This window comes from Sugiyamaella lignohabitans, chromosome C (assembly GCF_001640025.1).
Source record: "Sugiyamaella lignohabitans strain CBS 10342 chromosome C, complete sequence".
NCBI lineage: Eukaryota > Fungi > Ascomycota > Dipodascomycetes > Dipodascales > Trichomonascaceae > Sugiyamaella > Sugiyamaella lignohabitans.
Genome location: NC_031671.1, coordinates 2,715,632 through 2,734,516, shown reverse-complemented (window position 1 = coordinate 2,734,516; position 18,885 = coordinate 2,715,632). Strand labels below are relative to the sequence as shown.

At 43.2% G+C, this 18,885-nt stretch overlaps 8 protein-coding genes across 8 annotated transcripts; 6 read left to right on the top strand and 2 right to left on the bottom strand.

The window, feature by feature from the left end:
- Positions 1-2,152: 2,152 nt before the first annotated feature.
- On the bottom strand, positions 2,153-3,046 carry AWJ20_4587 (uncharacterized protein; the record flags this gene model as incomplete). Its single annotated transcript, XM_018881667.1, has 1 exon — positions 2,153-3,046. The coding sequence occupies one exon, from the start codon at positions 3,044-3,046 to the stop codon at positions 2,153-2,155; it is 894 nt and encodes a 297-aa protein (XP_018734242.1).
- A 1,475-nt stretch (positions 3,047-4,521) lies between these two features.
- STL1 (glucose-inactivated glycerol proton symporter STL1) lies at positions 4,522-5,091 on the top strand (the record flags this gene model as incomplete). Its single annotated transcript, XM_018881666.1, has 1 exon — positions 4,522-5,091. One exon carries the CDS (start codon positions 4,522-4,524, stop codon positions 5,089-5,091), a length of 570 nt encoding a protein of 189 aa, XP_018734241.1.
- A 38-nt stretch (positions 5,092-5,129) lies between these two features.
- Positions 5,130-5,984, top strand: HXT15 (hexose transporter HXT15; the record flags this gene model as incomplete). The annotated part of the gene is made up of 1 exon (XM_018881665.1): positions 5,130-5,984. One exon carries the CDS (start codon positions 5,130-5,132, stop codon positions 5,982-5,984), a length of 855 nt encoding a protein of 284 aa, XP_018734240.1.
- A 384-nt stretch (positions 5,985-6,368) lies between these two features.
- On the bottom strand, positions 6,369-7,991 carry AWJ20_4584 (beta-galactosidase; the record flags this gene model as incomplete). The annotated part of the gene is made up of 1 exon (XM_018881664.1): positions 6,369-7,991. One exon carries the CDS (start codon positions 7,989-7,991, stop codon positions 6,369-6,371), a length of 1,623 nt encoding a protein of 540 aa, XP_018734239.1.
- Positions 7,992-8,412: 421 nt separating this feature from the next.
- On the top strand, positions 8,413-10,023 carry AWJ20_4583 (glycoside hydrolase family 35 protein; the record flags this gene model as incomplete). Its single annotated transcript, XM_018881663.1, has 1 exon — positions 8,413-10,023. The coding sequence occupies one exon, from the start codon at positions 8,413-8,415 to the stop codon at positions 10,021-10,023; it is 1,611 nt and encodes a 536-aa protein (XP_018734238.1).
- A 684-nt stretch (positions 10,024-10,707) lies between these two features.
- AWJ20_4582 (uncharacterized protein) lies at positions 10,708-12,987 on the top strand (the record flags this gene model as incomplete). Its single annotated transcript, XM_018881662.1, has 1 exon — positions 10,708-12,987. One exon carries the CDS (start codon positions 10,708-10,710, stop codon positions 12,985-12,987), a length of 2,280 nt encoding a protein of 759 aa, XP_018734237.1.
- A 398-nt stretch (positions 12,988-13,385) lies between these two features.
- On the top strand, positions 13,386-16,084 carry AWJ20_4581 (uncharacterized protein; the record flags this gene model as incomplete). Its single annotated transcript, XM_018881661.1, has 2 exons — positions 13,386-13,433; positions 13,508-16,084. 2 exons carry the CDS (start codon positions 13,386-13,388, stop codon positions 16,082-16,084), a joined length of 2,625 nt encoding a protein of 874 aa, XP_018734236.1.
- Positions 16,085-17,405: 1,321 nt separating this feature from the next.
- On the top strand, positions 17,406-18,779 carry GAS1 (1,3-beta-glucanosyltransferase GAS1; the record flags this gene model as incomplete). Its single annotated transcript, XM_018881660.1, has 1 exon — positions 17,406-18,779. The coding sequence occupies one exon, from the start codon at positions 17,406-17,408 to the stop codon at positions 18,777-18,779; it is 1,374 nt and encodes a 457-aa protein (XP_018734235.1).
- Between the last annotated feature and the right edge of the window lie 106 nt (positions 18,780-18,885).

The window sequence follows — 18,885 nt, the reverse complement described above, 5'->3', positions numbered from 1 at the left end:
CAGCTACAGCCGCATATTGTGTATTTTTAGTTACCTCCGGTCATGTCGATCATCAACATTAGTCCTTTAGCATCTTCCTAGCTTCTGTTGATAAAAATTGACAATAGGAATTATGCAAAGTATATCAAGTGGGAATTGGGTATCAAAAAATCTGTAGAACTACACCGAAAATGGGTGCAAATTATTCGAATATGTGATGTGGTCTCAGATGGTACACTTCGCGAATTGACGAAAGAGAAGAATTTCTCGTGCTCCTTTGCACACTAGTTCTATTCCTGAAAATATTTCGATCCTGAGAACGCCTACATATAGCTATATTTTCGATCAACGCTTTTACCTCATAATATTGGTTCAGAAGCTAAACTCTTATCTTGCATATCTCGCATAATCGCGCATACGCATGGAGTCAGATAGCGATGAGAACATGAGAAAAAAAATATAAAGTTTATTCCAATATAAAAGCTACTTAGAGAATACCATTCGCCCAGTAAAATTAGAGAAAGAAAAGAAAAAGATATTGATCAGCCGTCAGAGAGGGTCAGCAATTTACTGGTGGGCTTGTTGTTGAGCCTGTTGAGCTTGCTTAGCCGCAGTGTCAGAAGGAGAGAGCTGAGAAGCACCAGTCATGTTGTCAATGGGGTTACCGACAAGGTGAGCAATGGCATCATAAGTACCGTGAGTCAAGGATTGGACAACTGGACCAGTAAGGAAGTTGGTAACAGCCTTGCTGGCACCCAAGGTGACGGGAGCAAGGAAGTTACCAATAGCACCGACAGTGGCATCAGCAACTTGATCGACATTGTCGAAACCCTTGTAGATGTTGCCAGCAGCACTGTTGCTTTGCAAGAGACCATTGATATCGTTGGCAAGAGGAGCAGCCATCTCAGTACCCTCAGAGTTACCAACAATACCGGTTTGGTGGGTGGCAAGGTCAGTGGGGTTGTACTCACGGGCATTGATGGAAGGAGTAGGAGCCTTGTAGTTCTTGACATAGTTCTGGAGAGAGTTGAAGGCACCGTCAAGTTGGGCTGGGACGCTCGAGTCACCCTTGGCCTGCTTGATAGCATCAATGTTCGAGCTCATAGAAGACACGTAGTTCTCCAAGGTGCTGGTTTGGTCAGTCTTAGCAGATTGAGAGAGTTGAATAACACCGTTGATACCGTTGGTCAAAACAGTTCCCAAGATGTTAAGGTCATCGGGAGTGGCTTGCTTGAGAGCAGAGACAACATCGTTGCTGGAAGCGGGGGCAGGAGCAGCTTGAGAAGCAGCAGCAAGGAGGGCAGTAGCCAAAACAAAGAGAGACTTCATGGAAAACATTGTTAAGGATTGAGAGTGGTTTAAAAGTTGTTAAGAGAGAGTGTAAAGAATAGAGTAGCTTTGAAGATACTAGTGGATTATCCGAATGAGTGAATTGGGATGGAGACTTCAATACAAATTAGAAATTTACTGCCTCTTATATAGTTTTCGACTCCTGGTTTTCCAGCCCATCTTCAGGCTTCCAATGATAAGGGATTTAGGCCATGTATTGCGAGCAATTGAGACTTTACCGTATAGAACCTCACATTATCAAGTTCGTGCCTCCAATCGATGAAATTACCGAGACGAAACATCTATCACGCATTTGAGATTAGCTGTCTCTTCTATTTGCTCACTAAGCCCTCTCTTTGCAATGCCTATAATTAGACACACATGAGATCTCGTCTGTCTTTTTGTTTGACATTACAAGATATAATCCAGTTATCAGTGCGTTTCACGATATCCCCTGCCTATTGAAAGTCTTGGCAGGACGCAAGCTCTTGGATTGCCACCCATGTTATTGGACGTCTGTTATCATCACAAACATACGAAATATGTTCCCCGGCCCAGCGAACCTTATTCGAACTAAGATTAGCAATTATCATGAAACTCTGCATGACATCAAGAGACTAATAGTTAATGCTCTATTGGACAATAGTGAACGCAGTTCAGTGCTAGCTTGGTTTTCAACTGCTTTTAACATTAAGTTAAATTACCATTTGTGAATACCATGTTTAGTACTCAGATGATTCACGATATTTGAAGATCTCCTTTACAAATTGTGCCATTCTGATAACGAGTGCCTCATAGTGAATCAGACTCACATTTCCACCGGCCAATATGACATTAGCAGATATTAATTACTTTGTTGCGACTCTAGCAATGACGCCATCAAACTATCTCCAATACCGATATGCCTATCGATCTTGTTTGATTGCTCAATAAAGGTGTCGACATCTGTTTTTTCTTCTACCGACATGGAATATTGAAGAAGAAACCTTAACATTCGATTATCTAGCTGGAATGCTTTGTCACTGGACAACTTACAGGCGTTTTGGAACACCTGCAAGCGATTTATCATGGTGTCGATATTAGACCAATATTTTCTTAGCAGTATTAGCGCTGCAAAATTAGATTCAAGGTGATCCCTCGTAGTCGGAATCTCTTCGACCTCTCCAAATAAAAGCTTATGAAGCAATACCGATGATGATACAACGACGCAGTGGCCAACTGCATTGTATAGAGGCATGCACTCTCTTTTCGGATGTGAACTTAGCATTATCAGTCTACTAAGTGAAAAGGCATGGTATGCGCATAATGAGGAGAAATGCTTTCTAACCTCGGTTGGTGACTGGGTTTCATCAAGAAACTGAAAGTACAGAATCGAGCCATAATGATGATAGCCTATGTGTAATGCGAGAAAAGTACGGGCCACTCCCACACCTCTAAATCTATCGAGATTCTCTTCACTAAATTTTATGTGTTCTGGTAGGCTTGTGTACCAACTTTCGAGTTGACTGGACAGATCTGTCACTCGATTTATCAAATCATCATATTGCAACAACTTCCCCATCACCAATTCCCTATTCAGATCTTGAATATTGCCAAAAATTCGTGCCAATTCTACCATTTCATCCCAGAAAGAAATATTCTCGTAGGCCCTTACAGAGCTCGAAGATCGTTTCTCGCCAAAATTCTGAAATGCCAATTCGCCCATCCTCTGATGGTCATAGTTACTTAACCTGGGCATGGTTGTTGGAAGACCGGTATTAGCACCTGACCATCTATCTGCCATGTACAGAGACAGGCATACCCTTCGTTTAGTCTCGCGGAGAATAATTGTATCCGTCGGTATGTGGCCATCAAGGTGAAGAATCTGGGCCATTCTTATCCCAATTCCTGCGAAGAGCGACTCATGCTCTGGCGAGCTTAACGCAAAGCATACATTAAGAGTCAAAATACAAGCCTGAATATTTTCTAGGCATATATTTTCCGCATCACAGAGAAGCAATTTTTTGCAATAGGACATGTATTGTCTTTCAGAATACCGGCTTACCGATTTAAACTTAATTGAAAATCTAGCCGCTAGGGCCACCATAGCATATATTATAGTTTTATGGATGGTTCCATTATCAAGCTTTTCCATAAACGATTTCTTATGAAATAACGAATGTGGTTGGTCATGAAGGTATATAAAGTACTTGTCAACGACATCAAAAAGTATATCTCGGTCAGGTAAGGGCAAATCTGGAGCCTGCTCCAATGGTACGCTCTTCAAGATTTGTCTATGGCGTCGGTCAAGTGAGCAACTTAATCTCCTCTTTGCACACTCGCCACAGGCCGCAGACGGCATATCCTTAGAACTCTGGCATTTTTTTTTAGCTTGTCGGCATTGCAAGCAGGACTTGGCGATCCTCATATTCAATTACTCGCAAGAGACTTTAGGATTAGAATCAACTTGAATATATCCAATAATTCCTTGCTAAATTTCCAATAACTCCTTGTGGAATAAAACCTCCGAAATCTAAACCAAAAGTCATAATCATAGTAAGCATCTAGACTTTGTCGGTCTTCACTTAATTTGATTGGTTGATCTGCCGCAAATACCCCACTATTGACAGTTGAGCGTGGGGAGGTGCATGCATTTTCAGGGGGTGTGGGGTCACCAAAAACTTGCTTGACCCCCCCGCGTCCGGCTTTGAACGAATATTATTGGCTCCAAAACATTTCAACATGAGATGCCGCTGAGCACTTCTTGAATAGAGTCTGTGCGCATGCAAGGATGAACGTGTTGTGGTGCTGGGCATCTCGCTTTCAATCGCATATAGATAACTTTAACACTGATGTTGATTTATCCGGAAGTACAAGAAATTAGTTGAATTTAGCGAAGTGTAAATATCGTGATAATCTTCTCCAGGTTTACCCCGCATCTGAAGAAAAGACATAAATAGTGCTATATCTATCTTCGATTTTTCAGATCAGGAACACAGATAATTAAATCCCTTAATGACCACTAACCAAGATAACGACCACCTCGCGAAGACTACTGTGACTACAGCGGTCACTATCGCACCCCCTGACGATGATGTGCCGTCCGAAACCTTCGAGCTCGGAGGACGGCACTTCCCTCGAGTTCGTTGGTGGAAAAACAAATCACTCCGTTTTCTGTATTTTCATTGTTTTGTATTGATTCTGACCTCTACCACTACGGGGTTCGATTCAAGTATGATGAATGGACTGCAGACATTGGACCTCTGGCAAGAGTACTTTAACTATCCAAACCCTCCGACGTTGGGTTTACTCAATGCCATTATCTCGGTCGGTAGCACTCTAGCAGTACCCATTGCGCCATTTTTCGCTGACAAAATCGGCAGAAAATGGACTGTATTCATTGGCAGTATCGTGATCTTTATTGGCGTAACTGTTCAAAGTGCCTCTGTTAATATTAGTATGTTTATTGTTGCCAGATTTCTTATTGGTTTTGGAACAGCATTTGCCCGTGGTGCTGCTCCTGTGCTGATTGCTGAAATAGCACATCCACAACACCGTGCCGTAATCACTACTCTATATGATTGTATGTACGGAATTGGAGGTATCACTGCTGCTTGGACAAATTATGGAAGTTTAGAAATCAAATCCAACTGGTCATGGAGATTACCTTCTGTTCTCCAGGCCTTCCCGTCGGTGATCCAGCTAGCATTTTTATTCTGGGTAAGTTCTCAAATATTAATATTCAACTTTATATTTGCAAATGTTAACAAAGTTATTAGGTTCCAGAGTCACCCCGTTATTTAATCAATATTGGTAAAGTGTCTCAAGCCCGAGCTATCTTGATGAAGTATCATGAGCCTGCTTCTGGAGCTGAGTTTGTGGAGTATGAGTTCCAGGAGATAAATGATACAATAGAGCTCCAGAAGCAATTTGCTAAAACTAGCGTAAAGGAACTGTTTGCAACTAAAGGAAACAGATACCGTGTAATGCTTGCTGCTGCTTTGGGTATTTTCTCGCAATTTTCTGGAAATGCAATTATTGCCTATTACCTCCACACAGTTCTAGACCAGATCGGATACACTGATCAAAAACAGCAAAATCTTATTAATGGCTGTAACAGTATTCTGTCTTTTTTCACAGGTATAGCTATGGCATTATCTGTTGAAAGAGTTGGACGCCGCCCTCTATTTATCTTTGGTTCGACTGCAATCTGTTTGAATGTAGTTGCCATGACTATTTCTTCATCTATTTACACTAATACAGGCGCGGAGTCAGCTGGTAGGGCCATGCTTGCGGCAGTATTCCTTTTTGGTGTATTTTACAGCATTGCTTGGGGAGGTCTGCTCTATAACTATTCTTTGGAGATTTTCCCATACAATTTACGAGCAAAAGGTTTTGGATTGGTGTTTTTTATACAAAGTGTCTTCCAATTTATAAACACCTACGTCAATCCTATTGCTATGGCAAATTTGAACTGGAAGTACTATATTTTCTACTGCATTTGGGATGGTTTTGAGGCTATCTTTGTATACTTCTTTTTTATTGAAACTAAGGGCGTGGCTTTGGAAGAAATCGCTAAGATCTTTGATGGCGATGACGCTCTTGTCGGTGGTGGCCTAGAGATGACTAGGAAAGAAATGGAGTTACATGGTGTTAAGGACGTTTATTCTCATGTAGAATACGTCAACGACGCTTAAATACTCAATTATTAAACACACTCATTGCTTGATATAGGTCGATTTAAATAGGAAATGTAAAGTAAAATTCAATGTATACCTTAGTTACTGAGTTTTAAGAGCAAATATCTTGAAAATATTTGTTTCAATGTATGTCGTCGTTATCTAGCTCCAGGAGGAGAAATTGATCTATATATGCTTATTTCTAATAGGGAATGCGATGTATGCAGCTTATGACTTGGTTACTGGGCTGGTAAATTTCTGTATATAGGGAATGTAAATATATTTCTTAGCTCTAAGAACATAACTACCTTGAATAGGGGGGTGGTAGAACATTTAGACCATATAGGGATATAAGAATACTTGGTTTCGAAGTTCAAATTCCAATAGAATTGGACATTCATATCAACCTTCATAAGATGGAATGGTGTAAGCGTGAGCTATGGCCATTTTAGATCCGGCAGGAATTGAGATAGCAACTGGAAAGTCGCCATAGTCGATTTTTTCACTTGGCATCATAATACAAGCACCCGACTGAGTTTCATCTCCATTCATCCATCTGAGAGTTCTTAGATTTTCGTTTTCAAAATAAATCTCTTGTACCTTAGCAATTCCAGCTTGTAGTTGGTTATCTGCAGCGGTAAGGGTGACCTGGAATCCTGTACCTACTAGCACGAAGGAATCAGGACTATAATTTATAATTATTCCATAGCCCACATCTGGCACCCCGAATACACGAGACCTTTCAATAGTGACGCGATACTTAGGGAAATTGTGGTGAATGACATCTGCCGGTGCCTTAGAATTAAACTCGTCGAAAAAGAATCCCGTCATTGGATGATCATTTTTATATGCATCAATTAACAGAGGTTCAACCTCCTTAAGCAACTTATAATGTTTCTTCCAGGTATCATATTCTAGACTGTCAATGCCAAAAGGACAAGCTCCAATGGCTTTATATTCTCCAATGGCTCTCCACATTCTTCTAGCTCCATATTCATCTCTTCTTTGCTCGGGAATGAAAAGTGGTTGGTTCTTGTGGGAGTACCATTGACATCTTTCATCATAGTCATTGACGTAAATGTCAGGGGAAATAAAATCCAATGTAGGAGCAAATCGCATCCAAATATCGAGTACACCGCCAATAGCACCACCGCTAGGATACTCTCCAGGTTTACCACCACCTGCTGCTGCACCCTGTTTGCCATACTGGTTCTGCCAAACATTGGTGTAAATAGGAATATTATATTCCTTTCTACCGGACAATGCTACATGGTCTACGTACTTCGCATAGTGGTAGGCCATAAATAATTCGTTTGTGAATGGTGATTCTCCGAAGACCTGCTCCCAGTTACCCCCATTACTAGTCACACTGGGTTTGGAAAACTTCTCCTTGAATAGTGGATGCAAAGAATTCCAGTCCTCTCTAAGAAAGTTTAACAAATCTTCGGGAACAGCAGATTGAAATTGTTCCTCAGCCATTGACGAACGATCAATGCTATCTGAAAGTAGTCCAACTTCATTTTCACATTGGACCATAATCACAGTGCAGTGCTTTTCGTCAATCCGACGTATATGAGACATGAGTTTTGCAAAGGCAATAGAGTCAGCATCTTTGGTTTCATCACCACTTAAGATTGATAAAACTTCAGTGAACCTCAGTTTTCCGTCGGGCCTTTTAACTACAACCCGTGGGAAGCGGTGAGGGTTTGATTTGACCCAGCTCGGAGCATATGAGGACATGCCGTTTTTAAAAGCACCAAACCAAAGAAGCACCAACTTCAACCCAGCAGCTCTTGCATCTCTAATGCAGGCATCTAGTTCTTTGAAATCAAAATTGCCCTCCTCAGGTTCAATTTGTTCCCAGGTGACAGCGCCTAAAACAGTATTCAAATTGGAATCACTTAGACTTTTCCAAATTGGCCGCATATGAGCAGCAGAACTCATTGACGAGTTCTGAAGCTCTCCACCGCGCACGACAAATGGTGAATTGTTAATATAGAGTAATCTGTTTCTAATTTCAATCATTGCTGGTTGTTCTTGTGAATTCGGATATACCGAACTGTATAAATAGTTTGTAAGCTTCATATTGAGATTAGAAATCAATAGGACCACTCCTTATTTTATCCATTGATAAGTGTTCGAAGGTCCGATATAAATCATTTCTATACTTAGGAAACATCCGCCCGGTAATTAGATAAGAATTGATAGTCTGATCTGCAGACGTGGATCTTAGATTAACTAGCCAGTTAAAGGGCGTCAAAGCCGATGCTGCGAGTTTAGCGCGTGGGGGTTATGACCAGCGTGCCCCTCAGTGTGCATTATGCACCCCACATTCAACGACCTGTACATCAATGCAGGGCCGGGTCATATCTTTTGAAGAATATAAATAAGCCCTGGTTCTTCATTAACAAGAAGCATCATTCAACAATTCGGTGGATACTTAACAATGCATCCCCATCTTAAGAAAGTTGGTGACACTAGTCAATTGTATGTTCAGGACAAGCCATTTCTTGTCCTAGGAGCTGAATTGCACAACTCGACAGCCTCTAATGTCAAGTTTCTGCAGTCGGTTTTACCCCGCCTCGTTGAATATAGCATCAACACAATTTTCTTGCCTGTCTCATGGGAGCATATTGAACCGGAGGAAGGGACTTTTAACTTCAATCTCTTGGATGGTGTTATTGAAAGCGTCAGAAGCCATGGATTCCATATCGGATTGCTTTGGTTTGGGTCTTTCAAGAACGGTGAATCAGCCTATGTACCTACATGGGTTAAACAAAATCCCGAAAGATTTCCTCGGTCCGTTATTTGGAAAGATGGTTATTTGACTACGACCAAGACATTGTCTGTGTTTCATGAGAACAATGTGGAGGCAGATGCCAAGGCATTCCAGCGTCTTATGGGACACCTAGAGGCCACTGACAAGGACAATACAGTTATCATGGTCCAGGTTGAAAATGAATCTGGTGTCTTGTGGGATTCTCGTGACAGATCTGATATCTCCAATAAGCTCTATAAGGAGAATGTCCCTAAGGAACTTCTATCTCATTTGGAAACAGCGCAATTGGCACAACAGTTTAAGACTCGATTCCCCAAAGTGTCTGAGTCTGGGTCTTGGGAAAGTGTCTTTGGTAGGGGTGAAAACACCGAGGAGCTTTTCATGTCCTGGTACTATGCTAAATATATCGACCGTGTAGCAGCTGCTGGCAAGAAGGTCTATCCAATTCCTCTCTTTATCAATGTGGCATTGAATATTGCCGACTCGTTGCCAAGTAAGGTTTGGAAGCGACCTAATCAATATCCTAGTGGTGGGGTTTTGCCACATACTATGGATATTTATAATGCTGCTACATCCCATATCGATATGTACAGTCCAGATATCTACGCAGACGAATTTGAAGAGTTTTGCGATGCTTATCGTCATGGAGGAAATCCGCTCTTGATTCCTGAAACAAGACGTGATTATTATGCTGCAGAGCGGGTGTTCTACGCCTATGGCAAATGCAAAGCAATTGGCGTGTCTCCCTTCGGCATTGATAGTGTATGGGAGGAGAGCGCTCTCTACAAGACTCACTTTGGTCTTCTGAAACAGGTTTCCTCTCAGATCCTCGAGGCTCAAGCCAAGAATAAAATTTTTGGGTTCCATTTCGATGACCGTGCTGTGTCCAGACCCTTAGTACATTCGTTTGGCAATATAACAGCCCATATCGACCGTATACACAGTTATGGTAAACCTCAATCTGGCTTTGGACTGATCATGCAAACCAGTGATAACAAGTTCGTAGGTATTGGATATGGTTATACCGTTCAGTTCTCTTCCAGTACTGACCATCGTGTTGAGATCATGTCTGTTGAGGAAGGACGCTATGTCGATGGAGACTGGGAGCAGACTCGGTTGTTGAATGGAGATGAAACTGCCTCGAACTCGCGCTGGCAATTTGCTTCTGTAAATCCTGACTATGGCGATTATCACGTTCCTCTGTGTTATCCAGCTACTACCGGTCTTTCTATTTGTAACATTTATGTTCACAAAAATTTGTATGGTATGTTTCCATGATATATAAACATCAACTAGGTCTTGTATACCTGAAAATAAATAATTTTGCTTTTCCTTATTTCGAGTCAGAGACTTTTCCTCTGGCAATTTCCCTTGGTTTATCTGCACTTATTCATTATCAGAGAACTTTCAGAAGAATTCCAGGAAATCATCACCAGCCAACCAGTTACCGCGGTATAAGCTGAACCAGATCTGATGCTCGAAAAATGCTCTTCGGCTTCTGTACCCCACATTGGTGCAACTTAAAATTCACTTTTAATGCAACTTGGCAGTGATATTCCCTGCCCAACATCAGAGGCCGATTTACCACCCAACAAAATGTCGACATTTTCCCCACATTAGAGTTGTGATCTGAATAAACTCGGAGCAAACGAGTACAGAGGTTATAAATGAGGTGACTTCCTACACATTTCAATTATCGTTTTTTGAAGTTGACCCATATACTAAAAATACTACCTTGGCTAGTCCCTTGATACTAGTTGCCCCTGGAGGATCAGCTAGTATAGTTGAATTGTGCATTTAGAGGTATCAAGCATAAAATTGCCGAGGTAGACGCATCGGGAGTTCAAATATATATATAAACATTCCAGACACACATCTCACAAAACAGAATTCTGGCCAGTTGGTCTGGCACAACAGTATCCCAGTGGTCAGCTAAGAAAAATAGATATTCTAGAATTAAAAATGGTCGATGTTGACATTCTAGACTCGACAGGCCATAATGAGGCCCCTTCCGACAACAAGGAAGAGATGAATATTGTCTCTGATATGATTCGATTCCGGAAAGATCCTGTTCAGTTTATGAAGAACCTCAATCAGCACATTGCCGGCTCCTCATGGCGTGGTTATGATGAGTATTTTGGTCATCCATTGTATTATCCAGAGGTCACAGAAGACGTGATTAACCGAACTCTCCATCATCCAGTTCTCCAGAAGCGTATCAAAGATCTTGTGGAGATCAGGATGCAAAAGGAACAGAGCTGGATATTGACTGCCAACCAGCGATTAGCGCGAAAGGAAGAGTTTACGTCTTGGATCACGTATATCGCCGAGGGCCTAATTGCTAAAGGAATAGCTACCTATGATCATAAATCGATTTTGAAGTTCATGTACTTTGTTGTGGGACAAATTTTTGCTCGTTGTTATCATCAAGGTGTTCATATAAACTCCGAAGAGGTTGCTAGAATAAGAGCCAAGGCCAAAGAATTACAAGCCAAAAAGCAGAGTCTTGTATTCCTACCATGTCATAAGTCGCATTTCGACTACATGGCCATGCAATTCATTTGTTTCCGTATAGGACTATCACTCCCTGTAGTGGTTGCCGGTGAAAACTTGAATCTGCCCATTCTTGGTTATATGCTTCAACAAGTGGGTGCAATGTTCATCCGTAGAGGCAACTGGTCCCAGGACTACTTGTATCAGGGTGTCGTACAATCATATCTTGAAACTATCCTCAAAGAAGGATATAATCTTCAATGTTTTATTGAGGGTACTAGATCCAGATCTGGAAAACTCCTGCCTCCTAAATTCGGTATTCTGAAGTATATTCTCGATTCCATTCTGAACGGACATATCCAAGACACGTGGATTTGTCCTGTGTCTACCCAATATGACAAGGTAGTTGAAGCCAACTCCTATGCAACTGAGCTTCTTGGAAAAGAAAAAATCCAAGAGTCATTAATGGGATTCCTGGATTCCCGTAAAGTGCTATCTTTACGAATGGGCCGACTAGACGTGCGATTCCACGATCCTTGGTCTTTGAAAGGCTGGGTCATTGACCAGCTTTCGTCTGACGCTGAAATCAGAGCTCTAAGCTTCCCGTTAGAGAGACCACTGGCAAAGAACACCCATACTAAAGTCTTGAGATCGTTAGGTTACCGAATTTTGGCGGATATTAACAAAGTATCGGTTGTCATGCCCACTTCTTTAGTGGGTACTATTCTGTTGACCTGTTCAGAGAGAGGTTTGAGTATGAATCAACTGAGTCGAAGAATTGACTGGCTCATTACCAAAGTCCACGAAGCTGGTGGCAGAATTGGTACTCTGACAACTAATTACAATAGCGGTAGCGATCCTCATTTCAAAGACCCCGAAGCTGTCATTCTGAATGCCCTACGAGTCTTGGGAACTGATTTAGTCGGTGTTGAAGAAAAGGGGCTGCTGGAGACTACGTATTATCCAAAGGATGCATTCAGACTCAGCTACTACCGTAATCAGGTTATCCATTTGTTTATATCCGAAGCGATTGGCTCCATTGCTATATTCACACAAATCCGTCGTACTGGCAATGTAATAGTATCCAAAGCGGCTGTGCACTCTCAGGTACAGTTCTTATCGACATTGCTAGCAGGAGAGTTTGTGTTCAAACCAGATGGCCTGGACAATAACATCAATGATACTCTAAGCTCATTGCACAGACAGGGCATTCTAACTGCACATGACGAGGCAAGTGATATTGTAGAGATGTCGAATGCCGAGATGATTCGTGAGGGCGAAGTGTTCGATTTCTACTGCTATCTATTATGGCCCTTTATTGACGGCTATTGGACAGCTTCGATTACACTATTTGCATTGGCTCCCTACAAACGGGTTCCTGCCAACTTGTTTTATAACATGGCGCAGACCCTGGCAAAGACTCTTTACCACGAAGGCGTCATCGCTCATTATGAGGCTGTGAACAAAGAGATGTTGAAGGATGCCTTCCAGTACTTTGAGCAACAGGGTATTCTAATCCGACATGTTGATGAGAATCGTAAAGCCGATGTTTCGCTCGCACAAGAGTGGATTCCCAAGGTAGACAGTAAGGGTCATTTCATTCCCTCCGGAAAGCTCTACGAGTTCTCTGAAGCCATTGCTATGTCGCGAAACAGACCCCTTAGGCACAGTCTCATCCCAGGCATGACTAGCCGTGTATTTGAACTTCTACGTGAGGTTGGCCAGAAGCTGGAAGTCGCCAAGCTATAATAATCGAGCCTTTCTTAGCCAAGCTTCGAGATATTTATTGTATTTCTATAGTATTTTGTTGTATAATATAGCATTTAGTAACCCTCGTAGCCGGTGTGTTTTTTTAGACTACCTCCGGCGGCTGGGGCTCTGCCCCAGACCCCGTAGCTACTGCTTCGCAGTAGTTCGTCTGGTCCCTAGCTTTTTTTAAAAATTTAAAGGACATTCTCACTGTAAATCCAGTGAAGTAGTCAGGGCCGTTAACTGGTTCGTGGTCTGCACGTGATGTCTGTAATATGTGGCTATCATGCTGCGGCCATGTTTACCCCGCCAAGCAGCTTCATTTAAGAAGAGATAGAGTCAATCTGAAGACTGGTTTGTGATTCACATTAGACCTATTGGAAATATAAATTACAGCCATGTCGGATTCCTCAGATTTGCCATCAATTCCTGCCAGACCGAGACCTGTGACAGACAATTCTTCCCCAAGTGTAAGTAATGGCTGTACCAAACATATTATTCATATCTAACTCATCTCTAGCCAGTCGCCTCTGATATCCCCAATATTCCCAAGCGACCAGAGAGCCGACCATCAGCAAGCCCTACTCTGTCTGATTTGTCAAGTACCTCTTCCAATGCGATCCCTGTAATCCCAGTACGGCCACCTTCCAGCTCGAGATCTGCCAGCGACGATGCCACCCCTCCCGTTACTGCTTCACCAGTCCCATCAATCCCCAAGAGACCAGCTAAAGCTTCTTCAAGACCACCTGCTGATGAAGTTGAAAGCACATCTACAATTACTGAACCCACTGAGGATGCTGTAGGCGATGCTGTTGCCCCTGCAAGTACAACCGAACCAAGTGCATTGCCACAGATACCTTCTAGACCCTCTAAACAGGCACAACCTGAAGATGATAGTAATATACTGCGTGATTCAGGTGCAGAATTAGAAGCTCCTGTCGTTCCTTCCCGTCCTTCTTTGCATACTTCACAGCCACCTAACGTTCCAGATCGGCCGTCTGCCCCGTTAACGACAAGTTCTGAAACCCAATTCTCTACTACATCTGATGCTGTTGAACAGCCTCCTGTCCCTAATAGACCCATTGCGACCTCAACTCCAGACTTGCCAGCTATCCCTTCCAGGCCAAGACCCACCAGCTCGTCAGATGCAAGCCAGAGCACCGAACGTGCTGTGCCTGCAATTCCATCCTCAAGACCCCAATCTACTTCTAAAAGACCATCAGAATCTGCTGAGACTATTATTTCAGATGATATTTCGGCTTCTTCTACTGCATCTGTCTCTGGTGAACTGTCTGATGTAAAGGAAAATTTAACGGGTACGAGCCCAGTCGAAGTTCAACCCGCTGAAGCAGAGGAACCCGTATCTTCCAACAGCTCTTCAGATTTTACAGAAGCAAATGCTTCATTCATAAAGGAACCACTCTCAGAGAGCGAGCAAACGCTACAGCCAGTAACAGAGCAGCCATCTACATCCCCAGTAGAAGCTCTAAAAAATATTACCCCGGCTTCAGAAGTTGATAATATTAGGAATCCAAAGTCATCAGATGATGTTGATGCTCCTGATAAAGATGACAGCCAGAAAATTCCTGATTCAGCAGTTGAGAATACTGTCGTACCAGTGTCGGAAGACACTGAGGTAGCAGGTGAGACAACTCCTTCAGTTATTGCCGAGGAAAACCAAACTGCTATTGAAACTAAAGTAGCAGAGCGTGAGATACTATCGACAGATGGCAAAGACAGCATTTCTGAGAAAGAAATTCAAGATAAAGAAACTGTGCTTCCAGTCGAAACCGAACCAAGTCCACATGCTTCTCCTGTTATTCCTGCAAGACCATCTAAGTCTCCTGAGAAGTCTGACAGCCCTTTACTCGCTGCCGACTCAACTAAGGAGATATCAGAGACAGCAGAAAAGAGTACAGAGTCAATTACAACGGAATCCATCCCTAAAGCTCCTCCTAGACCCTCGCAGAGACCACAAAGATCCGAGCAGGCTGTCAAGGCTCCAGCTCCTCCAGCCTCAAAGCCAAAGCCGATTGTCCCAGCTCGTCCTACTTCAAAAATAGCCTCGTCTTTTATTGCAGCGACTTCAGAACAAGTCAGTTCTAAGCCTAAACCCAAGCCACCAGTAGGATCTAAAATTGGGTCTCTTCGAGCGTCCCTGTTCAACGATCTCAACAACATGATGGCTAGAGGTCCACCACCACCAGGTGGCTTTCCTATGAAACCCGTGTCAAGTGAAGAACAAGAAGATGACGATAAGAAGCCACAGCAAGAAGATGCGACTGAAAAAGCTCCTGCTCCAACCAGTACTAATGATGCCCGCAAGTCGAGAGCAAAGGGCCCTCGTGGACGTCGTCTGCCTACCAGTGCTAAGAGTGAGTTTACTATTATAGTCGACCACGTCTGGGAATTAGAGCCTAAAGCTAAGTCTGAAGCTAAAACTGATGATATTGAGCTACAAAAGACTACAGATGGTATTGAGGATAACAGCTCGAAGAGCAATGTTGAGGGTAGTGAATCCATCAATGTTGATGCCGAACCTGTGGTAGAAGCACTACCTGAATCCAATTCTAAGGTAGAGGTAGAACATGAACAAAAGCGTGGTCCAGAGTCTGAACTTGAGCATGAGCTAGTACTCGAGTCTCATGTTGAGCCTGAAGCAGCACTCGAAACAAAATCGCAAGCTGAGCCTGAGTTTGATTTCGAGGTTAAGCCATTGGCCGAACCTGTTTCTACTCGTCCTGTCGAACTACAACAAGAAGTGCATGAGGTTCCCAAGCAGATTGAACAGCAGTCTGAGCCCGAGGTCACCAGGAAGCTAGACCTTGAACCAGAACCAGAACAAGCACAAGAATCGAGTACAGTTACTAGTCACAGTGGTATAGGCACAGAAGCATCAGTTGAGGATGTCAAATCCGAATCCATTAACATTGCTGGGCAAGAGAGTGTTAAAGATATTCATGCTCTTCTGGAAACTGAGCACAACCAGGACTTAAAGCAGACAGTTGTGGAGCCTGAGAGTATCATTCACACAGAAGCCGATGATCAACATTCTAATCAAGAGAAGCTTGAAGAAGTTGAGGGAGAAGATGAATAGTTTGTATCGACACTCGCATCTTCGAATAGTTCAGCAGCAACTGCAACTGAGATTGAGTCCTGAATATCAGACAGTGAGTGATAGGCAAGTTTGGATCCAGACATGCGTAGATCCCTGACGTCATAAACTAAATGAATAAATATTGTTCGGCATACTACATAAGACATAGAATAGATTGGTTGAAAAGATCACCCTACACGGTCGAGATCTTCCGGTGATAAATTTCTCGCCTCGAGCAGGGCGATATTCGCTAATACTCCGAGAACAGTAATTTAGCAAGTGATATTCAGGGGGGTTCTGACAGGCGGTTAATGTGCTCATAGCAGCGGCGATCGAACAGATGGGTTCAGATACACACAATACACACTTACACAGCCCACATGAACTCAATGTGAGGTCTTTAAATTTTATTTAGCCATGATTTATCTCTGACGAAGACAAGCCAGCTGACGCCCACTAACGCCGACCCATCAAATAATCACACAATATTCATAGGTTTTTCGAAAAAAAAATCCCCCCAAAATCCGAGCCGCTCCGCGAAGCGGAGCACAACGGGGTCTGGGGCAGCGCCCCAGCCGCCGGAGGCAGAAACACACCCATATTATAAGGGGTCAGGAGACAGAGTATATATATATATATATAGGGACAAAAAAGCCCATGGTGGTGAATATGCAGGCAAGGCATCGATCCATATCTACAGATCTCGCTTATCGTCGGAAAAAGCAATACAGCTGCTAGTTTCGGCAATCGTCCAACGTTTTATGTTCAGATAGGTCCCAAAGTGGACTAGTTGTTGCTATTTGACGGACGACTAGTTCTGGTAAGGCTATTTTTGAAAAATTCTATTTTTCGGATGAAAAGTAGCATATTAATAGCATATTAATCGGCAGCTGAGGCTGAGAATCAAAAATCGGGTATTAGAGTCTATTCCATTGGAGCGGACATGATGTTTTGGAGTCTACAACCCACGGAATCTGCATATTCGAATAGGGGGAACCGCTGTATGCGGGAATGATCGGGGTCGGCGTCAGTACAGAAGCATGCATTCCGAGACGTCTCTTTTGGTACGGACGAGGTTTTTAAGCATAATGTTCCAAATATAAATATGCTACATGATCCCTAAAGGCATTTTCCCCCTATTTTTGAGTCTCGACACAAGACAAGTGAAACAGGAGTTGAAGCTGGTTTTCAACCCACTTTTGTACATCTTGCACGTTCGTTAGATACCCAGCGAAATAATTTGGAATCATTTCCTTCGCACTTTGTCTAATTTACCGGCAGTGTAACCAAAAATCCCGGGATTATTTTTAGATCAGTAAACATGAAGACTACATCTTTTCTGTTATCCACAGCTATTTGTTTAGCATCACTGGCATCGTCTCTTGATCCTATCACAGTCAAGGGAAATGCCTTTTACCAAGGTAACGACCGGTTCTATATTCGAGGAGTCGACTATCAACCCGGTGGTTCGTCCAAAGCTATTGATCCGTTGGCAGATGCCGACAACTGTAAGAGAGATGTTCCTTACTTTAAAGACCTTGGTCTCAACACTATCCGTGTTTATACAGTCGACAACTCGGCCAACCACGATGAATGTATGCAAGAATTAAGCGACGCAGGCATTTATCTGTTGCTTGATGTCAATACACCCAAGAACTCGATCAACCGAGCCGACCCCGCTCCTTCATACAATGCTGACTATCTACAAGCAGTGTTTGCTACTATTGATGCATTCAAGGGCTATGATAATGTTCTGGGCTTTTTCGCTGGTAATGAGGTTATCAACAGTGTTAACACCACAGGCCCTGCCCCCTATGTCAAGGCTGTTGTCCGTGATATGAAGAGCTATATCAGTGCACAATCCAAACGTGCTATTCCTGTTGGATACTCTGCTGCCGACATTGCCCAAAACAGATGGCAACAAATGGAGTATTTCAACTGTGGAGATGACAGTGAACGAATTGATCTGTTCGGTATGAACGACTATTCTTGGTGTGGACCTGCCTCGTCCTTCCAAATTTCAGGATACCAAGCCAATGTCCAGAACTATGGTAACTATTCTCTTCCACTCTTTTTCTCTGAATACGGATGTAACACCGTCCAACCCCGTACTTTCCCCGAGATCTCTGCTATTTATAATACGGAAATGACCTCTGTGTATTCTGGAGGTCTTGTCTACGAGTACAGCAGCGAAGGTAACGACTATGGACTTGTGAACATCACAGGATCCAATGTGACCACCTTGTCAGACTACGACGCATTGAAATCTCAATTGGCAAAATACCCCGATCCTACGGGTGCTGGCGGTGCCTCTACCACTAATTCCGCAGCCAGCTGTCCTCCATTCCAATCAGGACTTTGGGAAGTTGACCCTTCGTCCAGTCTGCCTGCTCTTCCATCTGGTGCTGAGACATATATCAAGAACGGAGCCGGTAAGCCTCTCGGTCTCAGCGGTCCATCCACCCAATTCGGCAGCAGCAGCGACGACGACAACGGGTCCTCTTCAGCCTCTGCTTCAGCCACTGCATCATCCGGTGCTGCCAGCTCAGGTGGCTCTTCCACCGCTAGTGCCAAAGCCACTCACACCTCCAAAGGAGCAGCTGGTCACGTCGAGGTTCCCCATTTCCTGACCACTACCGTTCTCGGAGCCGGGGCCTACATCACCGTTTTCTTTGCCATTGGCCTCGCTTTATAGACTTTTCAGCCCGGCCGCTTCTAATTCTCTCATACATATATACCGGTTATATTGTACGTTACAAAATAAATAATTAATGGACTACTTCTCTGGGGGAGGGAGCTGC